At 41.5% G+C, this 23,506-nt stretch overlaps 2 protein-coding genes across 2 annotated transcripts in view; both read left to right on the plus strand.

Moving 5' to 3' along the window:
• The first annotated feature begins 186 nt into the window (after positions 1-186).
• nfx1 (nuclear transcription factor, X-box binding 1) lies at positions 187-16,250 on the plus strand. Its single transcript, XM_026179899.1, has 23 exons — positions 187-461; positions 1,296-2,141; positions 2,748-2,909; positions 3,374-3,451; positions 3,638-3,743; positions 4,519-4,590; positions 4,686-4,825; positions 4,916-5,015; positions 5,106-5,323; positions 5,802-5,899; positions 6,004-6,034; positions 6,113-6,195; positions 7,642-7,750; positions 7,885-8,004; positions 8,246-8,325; positions 8,414-8,644; positions 9,105-9,178; positions 9,569-9,670; positions 9,960-10,097; positions 10,214-10,280; positions 15,413-15,558; positions 15,670-15,774; positions 15,945-16,250. Exons 1-23 carry the CDS (start codon positions 443-445, stop codon positions 16,018-16,020), a joined length of 3,201 nt encoding a protein of 1,066 aa, XP_026035684.1. The 5' UTR covers positions 187-442; the 3' UTR covers positions 16,021-16,250.
• A 2,676-nt stretch (positions 16,251-18,926) lies between these two features.
• smarcd3b (SWI/SNF related BAF chromatin remodeling complex subunit D3b) overlaps positions 18,927-23,506 on the plus strand; it is a 60,837-nt gene continuing 56,257 nt past the window's right edge. The window contains exon 1 of the mRNA XM_026179902.1: positions 18,927-19,344. Coding sequence (XP_026035687.1) covers positions 19,333-19,344 — 12 coding nt within the window. The 5' untranslated portion in view covers positions 18,927-19,332. The remainder of the gene's footprint in view (positions 19,345-23,506) is intronic.

The raw sequence follows: 23,506 nt of genomic DNA on the forward strand, positions 1-23,506 counted from the left end.
TATATTATGTCATAATGTGTAAAGTCTTAGAAATGAAATACTTCATTCCTTATGTATTTTTATCACGACTGTCTTATTTTTTACTTTGTTGTAATCCCTCCGTTTATTTCTTGGTGTGTGCTCCATGCAGTAGTAATATCAACTTAAACTGAAAGTTTACTGAAAACGTTTTATTTTGGTTTTATTTTTTTAACCGCTGACCGGAAGTTCTGTTTGTGACATCTGCGGAAAACGTTAGCTAACTAGCTAGCTCATAATAATAAGGTGCGAGGCAGGCAAGGGAAGATTACTGTCGCTTTTAAGGGGTTTCGGATCATTTTTAAGAACCAGAAGACAGGAAACAGGGTGGATACGGTCCCGGAGGGCGTGGACACGCGTGTCATTTCTCTTAAAGCTGCCCTTTACGTGCTGCGGAACAAGCAACAAGCTGTGCTCAGACTGAATGGCCGAGGGCTTCTCAGGTAACTAATGTGCAGTTTTAATAACAGTGACTCACAGGAACCTGAAGCAGCCTAAACCGACTCTTAAATCACTCTGAAGTACTGACTTTAGCAGCTTCGCTAACAGTTACACACTCTCTTGCTAGTTGTGTTAGCTGGACAACCTTAAGCAGCCTAAACATAAACTTTTAGCTGACGCAGTTTTCTGTTCACTTGCTCTGGGTTGCTAATGTTAGCTTAGCATCTCCGAGTGATCGTGCAGTTCGTGAATGAGGTAACGACACGTGACAGCCGGGGAACTTTGAAAGGCAATAGCACGCCAGATGATGGTACGCGTTGCTATCCATAAAATCGAGAGCTGTCATGCTAATTTCAAACGCCATAGTTTCATTACTTGTACATATACTGACCTTAAGGTTTTAAATTAAACACAAGAACAGATCGTCCCCATATAGTTAAGGCATAGAGTCTGGGTTTACTCTACTCAACAGAACTCTTGATTTTGGCCATTTGACATACCGAAATGTATTTTAGGGTTTCGTAAACAAAACGGTATTGCAAACCACAAAAAATGGTCATGATAATTTTACACCGGCGGGTGCAAACATTTTTCCACATGCAGGAAAAAAAAATCTGTCTATAACATTATTTGCTCATGGCAAAATGTTATTGCACTCTTTATTTGTCCTATGCAATTTAAAATGTCATCTCATAAGTAAATAGATCACAACGATCCCCGAAATTCTTGCAAAATGACAATAAATGATGTTGTCCTGCCTAGTTTAAAGTTTTAAGTGTTTTTGCTCTAAATATATTTGATGTTGCTCATAACTTGGTTCTGTTTTCTTGTTGCAGACCCACCTGACCTCAATCCAGATCTGACGCAACATCAAACGTCACATCAGCACAAACCCAGAAGAGGCCGACCCAGACACAGCAATGACAGACACCTCAGTAACAACAGTAATGAGACCTGTCATCAGTATGGACCCTTTAATCAGGGCACTAATCCCCCTTTTAGCCATAGATCAAATTATGAAGATCATCATCGTCCTCCTTACCAAGGAGGAGATGAAGGCAGAAGGCGAGGCAGAGGAAGAGGATGGAGAGAAGGGAACAGAGGAGGTTCTGTGCCATGGCGGCAAAGACCTGGAGGTGATCCATACGGTGGCAGCAACAGATACATGAGTGGTGTCCATGCTTTTGCACATCCCATGGGTGGTGCTGATGGACCCAACTGGCGGCGAGGAAGTGCAAACAGGGATACGGAACAAACTAATGAGGACCAGGATGCCCAGGCTAAAAAACCAAGGAAGTTTAGTCAGGAGCAGCGAAAGGGAGAACATAATGGCAGTTGGAAGGAGAACAACACCACAGTGGAGGATCAAAGGAAGAGAGAAGACTCAGAGTCCCAACATGACAATAATCAGAGGAAACACACTGACCCAAAGCGACGGCAAGGACCAATCAAACCACCCAAACAACCATCACAAGAGGAGCCAGGCTCAGAGAAGGGAGCCAGTGGCCAAGATGACTCTGATCAGGGGCGAGCATCTCAGGATTCTGCAGGCAAAGGTGGAAGAGGCTCAGGAGGGAATGCTCCCCTTCAGGCCAGAGGGGGGAGAAGAGCAAACTATCAAAACTACAAACCTGGTCAGAGGAGCTGGAACAAGATGCCAAAGAGCAAAGAGACGCAGACAGGTTTGACTCTTACTTCTGTAAAATGTTGTCTGGCGATCAAATTCCCCAACTTATTTTACATTTCTATCAACGTTTTACATTTTTATATTGTTACAGTTTTGTCAGACACAAAATGTTTAATCAGAATTTATTGATTTTTTTTTTTTTTAGGAAACCTGGTTTCCTAACAAACTAACATAAGTTAGTTCAAATTTCCCCGTATTTTGCTGTTAAGTATTTCATATTCACTATATTTGCAGAAAACATTCCTTTTCGGTTGTTTTTGGAGGATTTTTTTTGTCCCTTTTTAGTAACTCTAGTTCAGTTAGTTTTAATATTGGGCCTGAAACCAATGTTTAATGTTATGTTTTATTGATTATTTTGTTTGTAAAAAGGCCAGAAAATAATTAAAAATGCAAATCAAGCTAAAAAAAAGCCCAAGCCCATGTTTTATAGTGCTTACTTAGTGTAAAAATCTTAGGATGTTTGGTTGGAAGCAACCTGAATTATTGATGAGTCTGTCAGTGAACTAAAGGACATACGAGCAGAAAGTTTTGGATAAAGCTCTGTGGGTGGAAACGAAGTATTTGTTGCCATCTTCTGAACCTCTGATCTCTTCCTCCGCAGGGTGTCTGATTGAACAGCTGTCGGAGGAGAAATACGAGTGCATGGTGTGCTGTGACGTGATCCGGGTCATGGCGCCGGTGTGGAGCTGTCAGAGCTGCTTCCACGTCTTCCACCTCAACTGCATCAAGAAATGGGCTCGATCGCCAGCCTCACAGGCAGACGGTGCGGCGTGTGAACACAGTGTTTACTCTGTGTGGGAGCATTTTAGTGTAGTCTGTGTACTCAGCATAGCGAGCTCCTAACAGTGGCTGGTACTCGGTGTTCAGGGATGGTCACTGTGACGGTAACTCGTGCAGTGAAATTCCTGCTGCTTCTGCAGTGCATTGTGTTACATTGAAAACGGAGAGGCCAAGTGGATTTCTGTTATTGTTCCCATTATGAATCTGCGCTATACAATACAACACGTCACCTTCTGTCCTTCATCATAGGAAAAAAATATAGAAAAAATGTTTTAAGCTACATTTAAGGCTAAGTGATTTTTACTTTACTGCCACAGATGAAAACAGGATCTGAAAATGTGTGTACTGGGAAAGCACATCCTTCCCAGAGGGTGACCCTTTCATTCAGCGTTATGCAGAAAGGAAAAATGGATGCATGTATGTTAAAGTTCAGCTTTTTTGTATCAGATTCAGCTGAAGGTTGGCGCTGTCCAGCCTGCCAGAATGTTTCAATGAAACACCCGACCTCCTACACTTGCTTCTGTGGTGAGTATTTGTTTAATTCAAGCATAGATATACACCACTGCTGAGAAATGGTGATGAACTTGCTCTCGGGTTAGACGATTTAATGAAATTGTTATCATATCCCACTGACTCCTTCCCAAAGCTTCGTTACGTTAAGTTTGCCACAGAGAGTGATGGGAAGAGTTGTTCCGTTTGTTTCATTGGCAGGTAAAGTGACAAACCCTGAGTGGCAGCGTACTGAGATTCCCCACAGCTGCGGTGACATGTGTGGGAAGAAGAGAAGTGGAGTGGACTGCAACCACCCCTGCAATATGTGAGCCTTAAAAACACAAGAAAGCTGCTTCTAGCTTCAAATTACGTTATTAAAAGACGGTAGGGCTTCAGAAGTTCATCGATAACTTTTAAGAATGTATTTCTTTGTGAGGTTTGCTGTGAAACTGTTTTTATTTGATGCAATTTTTAGGTCTACTTGATGGTACACTGTGGGAGCATAAGCTGTTATATTTTAAGAGACAGATTGCATGTATGGGAGATATTTTATTTAAAGTTCACCCCAAACACTCCCTTTGTGGTCATATCTCTAAAAATACTCTTACTCGCCCCACAGACTCGTGAAGCCTTTGACAGACTGTAGTTTCTGACTGAGCTTGTTATTTCATTGCCAATAAATGTATTTTATCTGCATTTGGGGTTGGGGTCCTTGGTAGCAGATGTAAAATAAAATGGAATTCAATTGCAGACAGATTTTATAGATGACTTCAGTGGCTTCATAAACTAGTAACTCTCACTTTGCAGCCATGTTGTTAATGCTTGTGGACATTTATTTTATTTATATATATATATATATATATATATATATATATATATATATATATATATATATATATATATATATATATATATATATAAAAATATAAATTAATGGGGACTGAGCCATATTTTAAATATGATTCATTACTTGGACTTATTAATGTATTACAAGGCTGGTAAGAATCCTGTCTTACCAGGTTTGGTTAGAGTAACTCGCACACCTGCTGTTCACATTTATACTTCAAACCCGTACGTTAATATGTTCTTTGTCTTCTCAGCTTATGCCACCCTGGACCTTGTCCTCAGTGTCCTGCCTTTGCAACGAAATCCTGCATCTGCGGGAAGACGAGGTACTCGACCTCTGATCACATGTGAATCTGTCTTTTTATCCTTTTGGATTTTACTTTAAATATTTCTTAATTCTAATTAAATTATGTCTCTCAAGTCAACCAGTGCGCTGCGGTCAGGCCACTGTGCTCCAATGTGACAAAGTGTGTGGTGCTGTACTCAACTGTGCTGAACACACCTGTGTGCAGGTGTGCCACAGCGGGACCTGTCAGCCATGCCAGCTGCAAGTTCAGCAGGGTGAGTCTCACTTTGGTGCAGATGAATAGCTGAATTTAGCTTATGGAACATTTTAAATGTAATGAACTCTTTTGCTGTTTTTATGGGCAGTTTGCTTTTGTGGCGTGACCGCACGGGAAGTCCCGTGTGGCACAGATAAAGCAGGATTTGATGGTTCGGGACATTTCTCCTGTGGAAAAATATGTGGGAAGTAAGTCCAACTCTTCAGCACTAATTCTGCCCATCTAAAGCTTTTATTTTGCTCCTATCACAGCCGCGTGTATTTAACTGCTCTTTTCAGGATGCTAAACTGTGAAGCCCACCGGTGTCAGCAGGCATGCCATCGTGGCCCGTGCAAGTCGTGCCCGCGCTCACCAAGCCTGGTGAATACGTGTCCCTGCGGTCAGACGCCGCTGACAAAACTCCTGGAGCTGGGTTACTCTGAGCGACGGAGCTGCTCCGATCCCATCCCCTCCTGCGGGAAGACCTGCAACAAACCCCTGGCCTGCGGCTCAAGTGGTGAGAAGAAGTGCTGTTCTGTCATGTCGAAATACTCATAGCATCAGTTAGAATTAGGAAATGATTCGAGCCTCATTAAGATTGCAAAAACAGGATCTGAAAATGTGTGACAGGTGACGCTTTTCAACAATATGTGCTGTGGCAGGAGAAAACAGGTTCTTTTCTGTCATCTGTTTTAAAGTAATATTGATAAAATGGCGATGAAGCTTTTAAAATCCAGAAGAAAGCCAGAGGAAGTTCAATGAGAAAACGGCAAACATCATGTCACTAAAGCTGAATGAATTCCTTGATCTTTCCCCTGTAAAACATCCTGTTTTTTCTTTTTATTCTCAATCTTCAACTGGCTTTTGTTTCTAAAAGAAAGCAACTGCTTTCTTCTCTGTGGCCTGTTGTGGTTGTGCAAACAGGATGTACATCATGTTAGGGCTGTTTTTGTTCTTGCAGCCTGACGTGAGATAATGAACTTGTGTTATTTCAGACATCATCCATCTGTGCGAGAAGCTGTGCCACGAGGGCAGCTGTGGGCCCTGCTCTCTGACCTCAACTATCAGGTGCAGATGTGGCTCCAAGACTAAGGTTTGCAGAAATATCAGCAGCTGTGTTTTTTCTCAGTTCCATATTTTTTTTTTTTTTATTTTGAAGACACTGAAGATTTGAAAGATTTCTCCTTTACTTTCCAGGAGGTCCCATGTGAGAAAATCCAAAAAGAAGGTGAGGTTTTAATAAATATGAGTATAGCCCACCCTGAGCTGCCGTCCTGTGTTTAAATCCTGACTTTTGTCTCTCCAGAGGAGCTCGTCTTCACTTGCGAGAAGCGCTGCAACAAGAAGCGCTCCTGTGGCCGACACAAGTGTGGGGAGCTTTGTTGTGTGGTGAGTGTTCATTGAATCTGGGTCAGTGTTTTCGACTTTATGCTCTCTGTTCTCACACACACATATACATTTATTTTTCTCTTTCCCTGACTGGTTCTGACCCCAATATTTTTGTCTCACCCGAACCAACTAACCATTGTTATTGTCCAGAAGAAAGTGTGTGTTAAACATAATAGCTGTTATCTCAATGAAATGCAACCATGTGACACACATGGCTGGTTTAAGTGAGATGGTCAGTGAATTCCCCATCTCGTCCTAAGTCAGAGCTGCACCCATTCAGCTCTCCTTACACACAGAGGTGTGTATGTGACACAGAATCATTGTAAACCAGCAGGATTATGTGACAGGTGCAGCAGGGATGTTACGGATGTTAGTCTGACTTTGTGCCATCTGTAGAAACAAGGTTTGTCTCAGCGGTGGGCAAACCGTACCACCAGAAGAGTTATTTTTAAATAGCTCTAGACCCAAAGAGACCTGCATGGAGCATATTTTGCTTTAAAGTGAGTACTTACTTAACCAACGTATTTGTAATGTTTGGTCTGTTCAACTTAATGGTTTTACCTGCTATAACAACCAGCCCAACCCAACTTTGGGATAAAGAGTATGTCTTCTCTTATCTTCTATATTGTTATTGCTGTGTTGCCTTAATTAAGTATAAATTAGCCAATCAACATTATTAGTAATTGTAATGTTTTTTTGTTTTGTTTTTTTACCACATGTGAACAGCGGTGTGGCCCCACTTATATCTTAAGTGGGCTGCACCAGTGAAACCTCCTTTTTGTCAGTGTAAAGAACTTTAACGACAAATTTAATCCCTGAGATATTTTTAATATCAGAAAAAGAAGCCAATTTCAAAACTGCAAATGGTGCCAAGCGGGCCATGTTTTAATCTTAGGCGGGCAGATTCTGACTCCCGGGTCCTAATGTTTGACACTCGTGCCCTAGGGAGTCATTAAATGCATATTAATTTCACACTGACTGCAATCGTCAGCTGATAGCAGCCAGTCTGTATTTGATTTATGCATAATTTAGCTTTTTAGTTAACAATTCTTAATTAGATTGAGGGTCTGGCAAATGCAAAGCCGGCAGGAAACATCTCGACACACTCGCTGCCTTTATACAGTCACGGCAAGCACTACAGGAATGACTTGCTGTGTAATTGTCCAACAACATCCAGCTGACAGACGAGCAGTGAGGAGAAACAGCCAGAATAAACAGTAATAAAGGAAATGGGTGGACATTAGTAAGAAGGAAAGAATAGTGAGGATATGTTACTGGGTTGGGATATGACTGAATTTGAAAGCTGACTTGCTTTGTAGCTCTTAATTACTTTGCATCATGCGGGGGTGACTCTACGTTTAAATTTCAGCTTGCAGCAGCCTTCTGATAAGAGTGTTTTTTGAAGCGCGTGAGGTGATGTTAATGTTTTTGTCCGTGTGTTTTCAGAGCGTGGAGCACAAGTGCTCCATGATCTGCGGCTACAAGCTTAACTGTGGCCTCCACCGCTGCCAGGAGCCTTGTCACCGTGGAAACTGTGAACCCTGCTGGCAGTCCAGTGAGTATCGAGTTCACGAGCCAAGTCTCTGAAGTACCACAGATTTATTCTGTCTCACTAATTTGAAGCTTTAGCTGTATTTTGCTTGGCGTTAAGATGCCACGAGTGTGTCACGAGTCCCACTGGGTTTTTAGGTTTTGATGAGCTGACGTGTCACTGCGGGTCCACGGTGCTGTATCCACCCATCCCCTGTGGAACGAAGCCACCCGAGTGCAAAAACGTGTGCACGAGAAGACACGAGTGTGACCACCCAGGTGGGATTTAGCTGTAGCTCCTTACATCAGGGTTATTGTAGTTTGTGTGCTTCCCAGTTAGATTTGAAAATGTTCAGTTTTAGTTCAGTTTTCTTTAGTTTCAGTGACTCAGTCTCAGTAAACATGGCCATCAAAGACTCCTTTGTATGTTTTAGATAGTTTTAGTTTAGATAACCTCGGTTCACACAGCAGCTGTATCGAATAACTGTTAATATGCTCCTGACATTTGCCTCTGATTTAGTGTTTCACAACTGCCACAGTGAGGAGAAATGTCCTCCCTGCACTTACCTCACGCAGAAATGGTGCATGGGAAAGCACGAGGTAATGTTCCCCGAGCCCACTGATGGCACGACTTGTTTCCTGTTTTTGTTCTTGCAACTGAAGCGACACCCTTTTCTCTGACTCACAGCAACGCAGCAACATCCCGTGTCATCTCCAAGACATTTCTTGTGGCCTAATGTGTAATAAAACGTTGCCCTGCGAGACGCACCGCTGCAAACGCATCTGTCACCGGGGAGAGTGCCTGCCAGAAGGCGGCTGCCAGCAGCCCTGCACGCTGCCTCGTCCAGACTGCGGCCACCCGTGCGCTGCTCCCTGTCATAAAGGCAGCAGCTGTCCACGCACCACCTGCACTGCCAAGGTACAGAGCAGTGCCACTGAGAACAGCTGGACTTCCAGTGGCTCAAAAACAGGTTACAGAGTTTGTACAGATGTTCTCTGTCACATCAGGGCTTGGGTTTTTCAGCACATTTTCCCACCATCAAAAGTCCCTCCTCTCTCTAATAACTTATTTCCCTCATGCAAATGTTTAGTGAATAAATTCAGTGTCACATCTGCTCAATAGTCCAGCTGTGAACCCGCTGTTTTTGCATGAAGGCTGAGGACATGTGGCGCGGTGCTGTGTAACTGTCATAAATGGTTAACTTGGAACAAATAATAACACATCAGTGGCAGGCTTCAGACTCCAGAGGGAGGCCATTCACAGCTGCACGAATTCTTCGTGTGAACTGACCTGACCTTTTTTAATTTGCGTATTTGTGCTCTTACAGAAACACTTCTTCTCCAGGGAGGAGAAATCTAATCCTTTGTGTCGTTCGCAGGTTGCGGTACAGTGTGAGTGCGGTCGTAGAAAGGAAACCGTGGCCTGTGCAGAAGCAGCCAATTCATACCAGAGGTCAGCTCTGCTCCCATGTGTTCAGCTTTTTTTTTTGTGTTTTATTCTAGACCTCGTTTGGCATTTCTCTTTTTGGCGACATATATATTCTGTTATAGCTGTGAAAAAAACCCTCAGTCTTCAGGCTCCTGTAAAAGCTCAGATTCAAGGAGTTCAGTGTTTTTTGAGGAGCAGCCAATCAGAAGAAAGCTGGCTTAAAGTCAGAGGAGTGTTAAAGAGCTCGTTTCAGACAGTGGATGAGCTGAAGGGCACCACCATGGCCCAGTTTAATAATAAGTAAAGATTATATTAGACTGTGAATGATGCAAAGCTACTAATGTAGCATCTAGGAATAAAATTAGAATTTGAAACGAGCAACATTTATCCGATATTTTTGGTTTTGTTGTGCAGGTATGCTGCCATTGCCATGGCCAGTAAGCTTTCGGACATGCAGCTCGGTGACTCCATGGATATCGGCCCGCTGATCTCTAAGAAAGAGCTGAAACAGACGAGGTAGAGTGGTGCAGGGAATTAATGATTTAAAGCTCGAACCAGAGGTGTCAAACTCAAGATGTGAAACATTTGCTGAACAGGATGTTCGAGCTTAATTATTTCAAGATTATTTGAACAACAGGCGAGTCGTTATGTGTGATGGCCAAGATGCAGCTCTTGTTTGAAAGTAATTATGTAAATAATTTCCTGGAGAGGGCCAGATTTCGTTCTTTAATCCATTCAGTGGATTACTTTGAACTGCAGCTGAGGTGTGAAAAGCAGTCATCCTAGAAATGCGATGCTTTCTCAGGCTCGAGTGCGATCAAGAGTGCGCCACTTTGGAGAGGAACAGGCGCTTGGCGGAGGCGTTGCAGATCGACTCGTCTTCTGACCCCTTCAACGTTCGCTCCACCTCTGCGTACAGCGACAGCCTCAAAGACGACGCCAGGTCTGATATCTGTTTTACTCCACGGTGACGGTTATGTGACGCCATGTTTGGGTTAATATTCAAAGTCAGAGGGAGCGCTGCACTGAAACTGCAACTCTGCTCTGCTTGCGTTTCAGAAAAGACCTGAAGTTTGTCACAGAGGTGGAAGAGGAGATCAACAATCTTGTAGAGCTTGCTAATAAGGTACGATCTGTATTTGAGTCTCCTTTTCCTGTTTAGGGGTGAGGTGTTATTTAAGAGCTCTAATGTGATGTAATGCTCCATCTGGTGGAGAATCTGGGAGACTGCTGTAGTCCCAAGTTTTTAGTGGTGAAGCATTTTACTGAGTCACTCGCATTAGTCAGTATATTTGCATTCAAGTCAGTGCAGCATTTGTACATAATTACCCCATAAAATATTTTGTTTTAAACTGAACTTTAACCCTAAGTTTTTAAATTTTTGAAACTTTAATGATCATTAATATAACATGTATATCATGTTCTTTCTAGTTAATTAATGTCATTTGCTCCGTTTAGCCACGATTTCTTTATATTTTTGTTGTTTACTGCTAAGGGATATAATTAGTAAAACAGCTGGGCTTTAAGCTTAATGTGAGAAATACCTTATTTATCCCAAACTTTGGTAAAAAGCTGTTAGAGCAGCCAAAACATTAAACACAGACTCTAGCTTAAATAAAGTGGAGTAGACGAATAAAATAAAATGGCATGATGTAACAAAATACCTCAATGTACAAACTACAGAGAAGAGAGGAGATAAATTTAAGAAAAGGGAAAAGATAATATGAAATTTAAAAATAGAAGTTTTAATTTGATATGGTAAAATGTATAAAATAGAGTAAAACACTGTATAATGCATATGGAGCACTTAATAAGTAAACCTTTAATGAAGGTTAAACATAAAAACATAATAATAATAAAAGAAATCAATAAATGGATTAAGTACAATAAGTCTAAAAATAATATATGATGATTTAAAATAAACATGTAAATAAAATGCAAGAAAAGGTCAAAATTAGGAAGAATCTCAATAAAATTCAGTGACATGCTATATAAAAAGTTTCGTAAAATACAGTAGGGGGCTTAGTATTAAAAAATTAAAAGAAAATGAAGGTTTAAAAAGTAAAACTATTAAAATACAAAAATATGTTATGTTTAAAGTGGCTCTGTTGAGCACACGAGCTCAGTATTGTTGCTTGCCATTTGAAGCGGAAAGTCTGGATTTTTATGGAATGGCTCCTCAAGTCGGATTTCCAACTCAGGAAGTTGGAGAACCCCCACCAACCCCAACTTCACAATCCAAGATGGCAGCAGTGTGTAAATATCAGTAAAAGTGTAAAACCTAGGAGGCAGTAGTAGGTAATGTGTACTATCACAGTGTTTGTGTATTTGTGACTTGCTAAATAAGCTGAGCACTGAGCGCGCTCCATCCAGAGCTGCAGCCGGTGTTTAAACGGCTTTATCACGAGTGATGGATGAATGGCTCTGGTTTGTTAAGGAGCAAAACAAAAAACTTTTCTTTTATTTATTACAAATGATTGATTATTACTTTTATTACTATCATTTCTGATCCGCATGGAGTCATTAAACTTGGTGTCAGCCCGAGGTGGAGACAGTGGCCCTTTACGGCTGTGTCACTAACAGCTTATTTAGCTTCATTATTTTGTGCCCCAGTTGTTGTATTTTCAGCTCTTTTGTCACAGTTTCCAAGCTCAAATAAGCGAGTAGGAGACTTCTCGGGCAGATGGAAACGTCTCCACGTATTTATTTATTTCTTCCAGTCCTCTGTGATTCACCGAGGCTCTCTGAGAGACCGACATTACTGCTTTGATTTCTTTTCCAAAGGACTTGTTTATTACTTAGCTGAGCCTCTTTTTGGAACGACGGGTCATGAATGAAACCTTTTTCTGCCCGGGAGTCAGCTTAGTGAAATGTTTTATCTTATTTTCTCAAGGCATGTTGTGCTGACTTCACTGATTTCATTTTTTGGGCTCTTTCTTCCCTAAAAAAACGAGTTATTAAATCTACTCCTCTGCTTAAATTTTGCTAAAATCCCCTCCAACAGCCCTCTGGCAAAGAAAGCGATTCAGTTTTGTACCAGCTGTTGTTCTCTTTTACTCTGAAAAGTCAGGTCAAATGTGCCTACTGACCCGTCTATATAAAATAGGCCACGCGTGCACTACAAGCTCAAAAGTACATGGACGCTTCAACTCGTATGTATAGACATTAAGCTGCTGCTGTAACAGCCTCCACTCTTCTCCCTAAACCTTTCACATGATTTTTTTGGGACCTGCCTGCAGGGATTTGCTCCCATTCAGCCACAGAAACATCAGATAGGGCAGCACAGATGTTGACAGACATGAACTGGATCACAGGCCAGTTCATCCCAAAGGTTTTGGATCTAAGCCCCCCACCAAATTTAAAAGAAAACAAACACATTTCTTTATGGACGTGACTTTTGGGCGTGAAACAGTCACGTTGAACCAGGAGGATCCCAAACAGTGAGGACAAGGCTGAAAGTATTTATGAAAGTGATAGATTTGTATCACTTCATACCAGAGGTCAGCTCACAAAACGTGATTTGTACTCACGTTTGTAGTTTGGAGCAAAGTTATTATAGTAAAGTTATATTAAAACAAAATAAAAAGTTTGTTGTCCTCAAATCAGCAAATAAAATAAAAAGTAGTGTTTGCTAAAAAAAATAAAATAACAATGAGATAATACTTGAAAAAGTGATTTTAAAAAAAGCAAAACAAGTATTTTTATTTTGTGATTTTATTTATTTATACAAAAACAGACATTAAAAGTTAGCATTTTTTTAAGATGCATTATATCAACACAAATATAAAAAACAGAAATAAAACAGAAAACGGCATGTACAGTAAAATGGAAACATTGAAGGATGATGATAGTAATAAGACCCATTCCAATGATCAGATGTGTTTTTATTCCCGGTGGCAAAGTGTTTCAAATTTGTGGACCTTTAATTTTAAAAGAGGACCGACCAAATGTTCTTTTACATTTGGTAACATACAATCTCATTAAATGCTCCCCTTGTGGTTGCAGCTTTACCTGCTAGAGTGACTGAATTGGGGCCATTTAAAAGCCAAGAAAACATGAAAAATCCAAGCGCAGGATGTTTCGCAGCTGGACAGATGTGTTAATGATGTGCTACCCTGTTAGCGAAGCTGCTCCACTGCCTGTCCGGTAAGCGGTGCAGAGAGTAGTCGGGGTTATCGATGATAGATGACGGTTTGTTCAGCGACATCCTCGCCACCTCTGATTCAACAGCTTGCAGCCAATCGCAGAGCCAGCCTTCCCGATCAGTTAATTCAGTCTGCTCGTGATATCAGCAGACCACAGCAAAGTACGCTGAGCTCCCCACAATCGTTATGAAATGGAGCCTGTTAATCCCCTTCTTGTGTACAGCCTGTGCAGGAAATGTCCTTAACTAAACACAACCAGCCCGAGGAGACTGTGGTGCATGTGAACATCATGTTTGTTGAGACTAGTGTGTCTGTGGGACTGTGAGTCAGCTGCCTTCACTGTGTCTGGACTCTTATACCTGAAGCACTTGCATTTTGCTCCTGAAACACAGACTCCCTGCTTATTAATTCTCAGTTTTGTACATGTAGTACACTGAAACATGCAGGCATCTCTCTGTTCATAAATGCATACTTTCATAGCAGCGTTTGGTTATGCACTATAGATGAAAATATTGGGGGGGAATTTTCCACAGTCGTTAAAAAACAGATTGAGCCGACCAGCTGAGCCTGAGAGAGCCTGCTCCAAAAGCACCATCACCCCTGAATTTCAAAGAAGAGTGTGGAGCATTTAAAAGACCCTGATCACATGATCAGACCAGGCTATTATAGACTGCTATTATAAGGTCACAGCGGGTCCATTATGTAGCTAGTTGTGTAGGGCTTTATATGCAATTAATAAAATCACATGATTAGAGAGGCTGACTGCTGTGGTAAGGTCTCAGCAGGTCATCAGCTGGCACTGAGGTTAGAAGAGGCAGGAAATGGAGGGTGGAGAAAAGCGGTGGAGGTGGTGGAAACGCACTTGAGACAAAAGGCACTGGTGGTCACCGTGGTGATGGGTACACAAGGTCTGGGCTTGTTCCCAAAGAGCCAGGTCTGGTCAGAAAGGTCCAATGCAACAGAGCCATGAAATAAAGTCCAAGCAGGTGTAGAGGTGGAGAACGTGAGCAGTGGTGGAGCTCTGATAGCAAGGAGCATGGACAAGATGGGAGGGGAGGGGACCCTCCAGCGCAGGGTCACCTGGGCACACTTCCTGTCCAACTTGGCTCTGGACAAGTTTCCGTCTTCTCTGCAGCTGCCCAAAGGCTCTGACAGACAGCCGCTATCTGTGGCATTACGACCAGGTGCTGAAGGCGGTGGCTAAGAGTTTTAGCTTCAGCCATCAGCACCAGCAAACACCATCATGCTTTAAAGAAGACTATATCCTTTGTGAAACCTGCTGTTTTCCTGTTTCTTTACTCTTTGCCGCTTAACTACTCACACTCGCTCTCTCTATTTTCTCGGCCGTCTTCAGCAGACAGTTCAACTTTTTCACCTGTTTTCAACTCATGATTTCCACTACACGGCATTTTCCCAGGAAATGTAACTTTTTCTAGTCTCACAATAAATGTTTGATTTTTGCAGTGAATGAAAGAAGCTTCGATATGTGAGATTTTAAAAATTCAAATGCTACCAAGGTTCTTAGCAGGAGATATATTTCTTTAATTAACAGGGATAGCGCCTGTTAATGGACATCAGAAACTATAAGATGTGAACGGGCTAGACTGAAGCAAAACTGCTCCCAGCCCAGGTCAGATCAGACTTCAGTGAACAAATATGTACAGGAACACAACAAAAACGTCACACAGAAGTGAGTTATAAGTGGTCACAGACCTGCTCTTTATTGCTATTGGTAATAATGACGGTGAGGGGGTCGATATAAGGACTAACATACACAGACATACCACTAAAAATAAACCCCAAAACTAAATTAAGCGCCAGATTAGACTTTTCTTTGTTTGCCTCGTTTCTGTCTTGTGACACTTAAAACAAAGCAGTGTTATTTAAGGCCTGAAGAAGAGATAAGAAACCAAAACAACAATCAAAGAAAGTCTGGTAAAATAAAAAAAATCTGTATTTGTGATTCTTCCCTGTCATCTTGTGACTGCAGACTTGAGCTGCGACCTTTTAGAGGTGCCCGACATCACCACGAATGCGGCTTTGTAGCTGAAATGCAACTAAACATGCGAAAAGCGAGCATGACCGTAGCCTTATGAAGCATCCGTTTCTGCAGGGAAAGCAGTCGAAGAGGAGCCACTGTTTCCCGCCGATGAACCGAGAGCATCGGAAGATCATCCACGAGCTGGCCGAGGTCTACGGCGTGGAGAGCGTGAGCTACGATAACGAGCCCAAACGCAACGTGGTCATCACGGCTCACAAGTGAGAGCGCGACTAAATATACGAGCGCCGTTATCATAGATGAGAAATGCGGTAATCGTGGAGTCGAGGATGTGCCTGTGTATCTTGTTTTGTTTTGTTTTTCTCGCCCAGGGGGAAGTCGGCCTGCCCGAACTCAACCCTGACTTCACTGATAGAGCGAGAGACAGCTGCACGGGCTCCTCCTCCCATCGCTCATATCAAACAGCACAGCAGCAAGTAAGTGTTAATCTGTGGTTAGAGAGACTCTTCTATACGACTCCAAAAATGTCCTTAAACAACACTCGGAGACGGACTGTCTTACTTTCATGCTGCTGTTTGTTAGTGTCTTTCGCTGCCTGCTTGTGATTCTTCTTTTTGTGTTTTCTCATCAATTAATCTCCTGCCAGGTCTGCCGGTGGAAGCACCTGGTCGAAGATGGTTAAAGAAGAGCCCGCGATCGATTATTTTGACGTCCAGGACTGAAAGTAAAAACAAATCTTCTGCCAAAAAGTCCAAAACTCGTTTCATTTGCATTCATCTGAGACCAATAATCATAATTTCTCTGGCTTCTTGTTGATAAAAAATAAATGTTTGGAAATATTTCAAAGCTGCAATGGTCTCTGGGGAACTCTCACTCTTGTTATATGTGGGAGGATGAATTGAGCCCTTGAATTTTGACATTAAAGTCCATGAAGACTTTCCCTGTTTGAAAAGCTCCTGCGTGTTTTTTTTTCCTCCCTGGTATGCGTTTTAATAAAAAGCGAATTCTTCCCTATTTAATGGGTGCAGATGTTGATATGAAATTTAATACATCGGCTCCAGAATATCTCCGATGTCCACATTAGGTGCTCTATCGCTTACTCAGGGTTAAGTCTGTATGGCAGGGATGTGTTGTTGTTCTTTCTGCAAGGCTTCAGGAGGGCGGGTGGGTAAGAGTCAGTGGGCTGCATTGCATAAAGAAAGCTTTGCTCCAAACACAACTATGACCCAGATGTGGCGCTGCACTTTGTGAAAACTCTTCCTGGGTAAAACGTGAAGGCACTCGGAGGTCGAGCTGATGCAGCAGGATGTGTGTCGTAGATGAGATGAGAGCGTAGATCCTGTTCTCCAGCTAATGGACTGTTTCACCCACTGCTGCGGCCTGTGAGGTTAGGATGCTGAGTCAGGCAGACTCCAGCACTGAGTGGACACTACAGGATGGACAGCTACTCGCACACTCTGTGTTTGCCGACTTAAAGGTTCTCATTGATTAAGGCCTCTCCTCTCTATAGGTACATGCTAATGGATTTCAGGATACTAACCAGCTTTCTGTACAGATGTTCTCATTTTATTTTATCACCTTTATTTAAGCAGGAAATCCCACTGAGGTCAAATCTCTTCCACAGTGGAGACCTGGCAGCCGCATAAATAAACACAACATGATGGATAACATGACAACTCACATTTTCTCCATAACTATATTTGTTTAAATTCAATAATATCTTTTTTTCTTGTAAGGGCTTTTCAAGATTTTTTTGCATCAATGACATTTGGAAAATACACATTTAGGTGTTTACTTCTACACATGTTGTCAAATTGGTGCATAAACAATGACTTTTAACACATTTAGAAATGAAGGAAGCTCACGAGATGAATAAATGTTCCTTTAATGTTAGTAAGCAAGTGGGAGAAGATTTGTTGCTGTTGTTTATAATTTATACTCTAGTTTTTTTGTAAATTTATGCTTATCCAACAAAATCTTTAAATCAAAATCTCAGATTATTAACTGAAAGTTGTTTTTGTCCTTTTTTTGTTGTTGTCAGTTTCAAGTTATCTTCTCAGCGTTTTAAATTTGTCTCAGACCAACCACGAGTTAGCGTTATTAAGTTTTGTGAAAATGACCTGAAATTTTGAGTTGCACATGTCAAAATAAATAAATAACCCCAGTGCGTAATATTAATGTACAATGGTATATTTACTGATGAGAGATTTTTAATGAAGTGGTCAGAGCAAGACTGTCCTGGGTTTGAATCCACCGCCTGGCTCTGTGCAGTCCAGCTTCCTCCCACAGTCCAGAAACATCCATGTTTCATTAACTGGACCTAACTGGTTCGAAATTGGCCAATGGGTGATAACGGGTAATTTATGTGCTAACTTTATTACTCTTGAGTCAAATTAGTACTCATTCACTGACAAAATTCAACATTTAGATATTTGAACAAGTGGAGTCTGGTTTCATGATGTTGCTCTTTACATTTTTCACTTGTCCACTTCAGCAGCACCTGCATACACCAAACTATTCAATTATTTTTTCAAGTTTCAAGGTTATTCATTTATATTGCACTTTTAAAAACAACAGTTGTTGACCAAAGTGATTCCTTTCAATCCTGAAGGTTTCTTTTTTTTCTTTTCCCCATCCTGAGTTCCAGAGTAGAAACACAGCAGGAATAGACTTTTTCTGGCAGTTGTCTGTATTTCGTGATTCATGAAGTGATAAAAAGATATTCCTAATATGTCAGCAAATACCCCTTTTCCACATAAGTGCCAGTGTTCAATCTAGAACTGGTTCCATGCATCCTTAGCCTTAAAAGGACCATTACCAGTGCCAGAAACCTGGCACCAGCAGACTGCTGGGCCACATAGTTAAAACCACTGACACCAGTAGCTATGGGAGAGGCTGCGGATTCAGGTCACAGATGATTTTCTTTACCCTGCTCCATAATAACCAGGACTCAGGCAGAACTGCTGCTAAATATAAAACTATATTATTTATGCTGGCTTTATCCACTTTATGCAAACGAGTGCATATTTACACAGACAGTCCCCAATCTGCAGACACAATTCTGATTTTTGCACGCATTTCTAGTTTTGTTTAAATCATTTTTCATGAATATTTTACAGCTCAAATGAAGCTAGTAGAACAAAACGTTTGGTAATAATTACACAGAAAGTCCAATATTATAAAGAATCAAGTTCAAAAGTCAGAGGTAAGAGCCGGACAATGAGCTGCCACAGTATATCCACCACGTGTTATAAATCTGGCTCATTTCATTCATAAATCTTCACTCTGGCACTAAAAAAAATGTGTGAAGTGATAACTTGTAACTGCCGCGTGAAGCATTAGTAAATTATCCATTAAAGCAGCAATTAGCCACAACTTAACAGCCTCTTTATCGACGGCTCCTCATTAGAAAGTGGAACAGATCTCTCGGTTAGGGAGCTGGTGGTGCTGCTGCTCCTTTGTTGCTGTAGTGCACCGGGTTTATCCCCCCCCCCCTCATCCCGCCTCCCTCCCTTTTGTTCCTGCACTGCATTTACATGTACAGCATGTGTTTGGAGCAGGATAACCTGAAATCATTTCACTGTGCGCTTTGGGTTAAATAAAAATCTTCCCTTCCTCCCTTAAAATAAAAAATGAAAAAAGAGAGAGAGCGAGAGATGAGGATAATTTGATGACACTCCCTGCCACTGGTAATTTTTCATTATATCGACTCTCCAGCAGAGACCGCGCCTGCGCTCCTGCTCCCTTCCGAACAAGGCTTCACCAATCCTGGCTCTGGCTCCATCCCCGGCTCGGCGTCCCACAGGCCAGCGCTAATAAGTCGCCTAGCTGTCCAGTAATGGGGGAGTGATCGAGGGGGGAGACGCTTGCTGCTGTGTGAAAGCCCGTGAGGAAGTTGAGGGGAGAAAAGCAGCTCCACGCCGCGCCGGACCGGACAGCTCCACAGAAACACATCCTACAGTTGCCGTTGTTGAGTAGCCCTTAAAAAAAGAGAAAAGAAAAGAAAAAAGGGAAGAGAAAAAAAGCGCACAGTGATGGAGAGAAAGGTATGGATGACGCTTATGCTACCTCGCGATACGTTAGCGCGGTTTGTTTTATTCCCACAGTGAGTCTCCGCTGCTCTGCCAGCCGCATCCACCATTAAAACTATTCTTTATGCGTTTAGGCTTCATCCTGTAGGCGCAGTCGGATTAGTGCGCACCGGAGTTTTTTACCTCGTCTCGCTTCAATTTATTGTGAGCCTCAAAAAACAGAGAGAAGAGAAAAAAACAGGGGAAACTGCAATTTCCACCTCGTGGTGATTTTAGCCTCGGTGTACAAATGTAGCGTGATGTGGTTGGCAATATTTAAGGGGGGCACTGTAGGCTCTCTCTCAGCCTGTCTGCATCATCACAAGGCACAGTGTGTAGTTGCAGCACCTCACCCTCCTCCACCTCCACCTCCCACCCCCTCCCTTGTTTTTTTTTTTTTCGTTTTTTTTGCAGCACACGCAGACACCAGGCAGCTCGGCTTGTTAACCTTGACTGGTGTGAGAAACAGACACTTGAGGAGTAATAGATGGGATGCACGGCGAAGCCCCTGCCATCCTCTCGCCTTCTTCTTCTTTTTTACGCATGCCTTTAATCCATTACCCCTCCCTCCTCCGTCCCCCCCGTCACCCAGTTTTGAAACAACAATATAATGTGCTGTTGCTTCTCTAAGTGTGTCCGGTGCAGGGGGGAGAAAGAAGAAAGTTTCAGTTTCACTGTGTTAATCTGCTGGCAGTCTGCGGTGCACTCAGGAGCAGGGGGGGATTTGGGGGTGTACAGCTGCTGAAGCCAGATCTGCTTCTGCTGATCCCAAGGAAAATCTAATTTTTATATTAAAGCTGCAGTCAGCAACATTTCATCTGGAGGAAAAATAAATTCTCTATTTTTTGAGGAGAGTCTGCCAACATAGTTAAGGCATTCACCTCTATGCAGCTTAGAGTGAAATAATTGATGCTATCTGGCTTAGGACAGTTACCACTCCCATGTTTGTCTCTTAAATGTGATTCAAGTTACCTGAAGGTGGTTTATATTGCAAAGTAAAGATAAAAACCCAAACTGTCAGATGATTCTTTATGAGCAAGCACTTGGTGACTGTGGGGAGGAAAAACTCCCATTTAACAGGAAGCCTGTTGGCCTGTCTTAATATGGATGCTGGAAATGTCCTAAAATATCGAACTGTTCCTGAATCTTCTGACCGCTTTTCTTTGAGAAGTTTGCACATTCTCGCTGTGCCTTTGTTTATCTCAGTGGTTCTCAAACTGTGGGGCGGGCCCCAAGGCACTGCAGGTAGACGTGGATGGCCAGGTGATATATATTGCAGGGTGAACCTATATAAAGAAAGAGTTTGTCCTCTGTATCACTAAAATTTATCTGGGATCTTTATTTTAATAATTGATAAAAATGTTGCATGCTCTGTTATTTTTAGCCTCAGTAGCAGCTGGCCTGTCAGAATTAGTTTGAAAATACTGGGGTAATTGGTGATTCTACATTGGCTGTAGGTGTGGTCAGTGTAGCACACGTTACAAAGGTTAATGTGGTGGGTAGTGTAGATTAATTGGAGGGATCAATGAGAGAGCAAAAATGGGTGTAAATGCCACTTTATTCTATTCCAAAAAGATTTTACATACATGTTATTTTTTTCTTTTTAAGCTGTACAGATTTCAAGGTGCATGCTGCTGTTTCCACCTGCCCTCAGGCTTCAAGCTAATCTTAGCCAGAGACATTATATAAGGAGGAGACAGGGTACACAAAGTATAACATCCAAGAGGAAAACGCTTGGAAAAACATATTTTGGGGCCAAAGTTTGCATGTTTTTCTGGCTGCGACTTGCTTCTAAAAGGTCTGTCACTACCTGATTTGTTTTACACATGTGCAAAACTTTATGTACTTCCTGTCATCACAGCAGATTGCAACACATTAGAAAGACTGGTTTTCTTGAAGGTGTTGGGTTAAAATTAGTCTCCTGCTGTTGCCAGATGTCTGTGTTCTCATCTATATCAATGCTGTAACGCTCTATACTTCATATTTTTGCTTTTTTCGCGTATCTTTTTAAGTAGATTTTTCTCTGTTAGTATGTTTTATTTATTTAGTTGTTTTTTTTTTACAGTTTGATGAATACTTACACAGATGTAATTAATTTTTCATACTTTGTGTGTTTTTTTTTTTTTTTAAAGCCAACATTCTTGTTCATGGAGCACAAAACCAGCTTCATAGAAATTCTTTATTTGCTTAATTAGATCCATATATTAACCAAAACCAGAAAACAATGTGCCTTTTTTATACAGAAAAAAGCTCATCTTCTATGTAATAACTAGTTAAATTAAATATATATTTAAATATAAATTTCTTTGAAACACTTCTACAAACCCTTTTATCTGCAGCAGTTATGCAGTGTATTTGTCAAGACTTTTATTGTGAAAGGAAGCAGCGTAGTCCTTTTTGCATGTGCTTAGAGAAAATTGAGTACGTATTAGAGATGGCACGATACCACTTTTTTATGTCCGATACCGATATCATAAATTTGGATATCTGCCGATACCGATATGAATCCGATATAGTGTTTTTTAATCAACAAAACTGTTTTTTTTTAAATATCTTGCTGCATTTTGTATAAGTTCATACTCAAGTTTAAAACAACAACTACACTAAAGCTATTCTGTTATACCTATATGCAAAAAAAAAAAATTTCATAGTTCAGCAATACTGATCAATCTAATAAACTCAAACCTGCACCATCCTCCCTATTCTGGTATTTTAAAGAGTACTTAGCGTAAATATTAAGCAACCTAACTAATAGGGTTCCAACTCCCAGCAACAACAAAAATAAATAAATAAAAAATAGGGAACCACCCCTCACACTCCACCTCATGATGCTTAATCAACGTAATCAACCTTAATTTGATGCAGTGTGAAAAAAAATGCACAGAAATCAATTATTTTTCAAGAAATATTAAATAGATTCAACATCTTTCTTCAACAAAATTGCAGACTGCACAGATGGTACCTTCCCAAAGGAAAAAGTACTATAGCTTACTAGGGTATATATATTAGACTTAATAGTCACTATATACAGTAATGGACTTCTATTCATTTTACATCAAATTAAAACTTTGGGTGTAAGATTTGGATAATTATTTATTAAAAGCTAGACATTTTAAATGAGAATAAGAAAGAAAAGTATGTCTTTGTGCCCCCTTTTCCCTGTTCATGCCCTATCGGCCCCCCTGGCTAAACTTTGCTAGATCCGCCCCTGCACAGTTACCAGCCGTCAGCTACGTAGAAAAAGATCCTCGAGTAGAAAGTAATATTAAATACATTCTAACAACAGCTGATCAAGCTTAAACGTGCTGCTGTTGTTCAGCCGCTGGTTTCCTCTTTCTGGTGCAAAGTGGACCAAAAACAAACAAGAGAGACGGACTTGCGACAGAAAAGCCGATCAGCTGATCGTTAAGCAGTTTCATGACTGAAGTAGCAGCCAGAAGAAGCAGTCGCTCCATATATGTTTGGTAAGCTTAACGCAGGAATGCTTTACAAACATTCAGAGATGGACTTACACACTTGCTTTACTTCTCTCGGGGATAACTTTGTCGGAGATGAAATGCCGGGTTGCTAGCGAAGCTCCAAATGCTATCCAGACCACCGACAGGTCCCGCATGCCACAGCCGCTCTATCACGTGATGCATACTGCTCCGCTAACGTTCTGAGGTGAGTTACGGCGTGTTGCAAGTTTTGTGAGGTGCTTTCGTGATATTTAATGGATCGGATTAAATTTTTTATTTTTCTCCGATATCCGATCCAGTAATTTAGGTCAGTATCGGACCGATACCGATACGTAATATCGGATCGGTCCATCTCTAGTAAGTATCGAGCAGCAATGCGGCATCAGTTTTGGCTGAAGTTGTAGTTTTATGGATTAATAGCCAAGCATACAGTCACTGGCAAAATCTTTGGATAAACGTGTTGAGCTGCTTGTTAACGCAGAGATTTAATTAGCCAATCACATGGCAGCCACAGTCAAGAGGAAGTTCACACTGAGCATGAGGGAGAAAGGTGGTTTATGTTTATGGCAGAAGAGCATCTCTGAACCTTGAAGCAGATGGGCTATAGCAGCAGAAGACCGCTCTGAGTGCCCCCCACTGTTAGCTATGAACAGCTGGTCGTGGCACACAGCTGCCCCTCC

This window comes from Astatotilapia calliptera, chromosome 9, assembly GCF_900246225.1.
Source record: "Astatotilapia calliptera chromosome 9, fAstCal1.2, whole genome shotgun sequence".
Taxonomy (NCBI): domain Eukaryota; kingdom Metazoa; phylum Chordata; class Actinopteri; order Cichliformes; family Cichlidae; genus Astatotilapia; species Astatotilapia calliptera.

What these genes read in the sequence shown, in the direction of transcription:
- nfx1 (XM_026179899.1), top strand. An exon ending in CCAGCTGCAAGTTCAGCAGG is followed by an intron (nt 4,826 to 4,915) that starts GTGAGTCTCACT and finishes TTTTATGGGCAG; the next exon opens with TTTGCTTTTGTGGCGTGACC. An exon ending in TTGTAGAGCTTGCTAATAAG is followed by an intron (nt 10,281 to 15,412) that starts GTACGATCTGTA and finishes CCGTTTCTGCAG; the next exon opens with GGAAAGCAGTCGAAGAGGAG.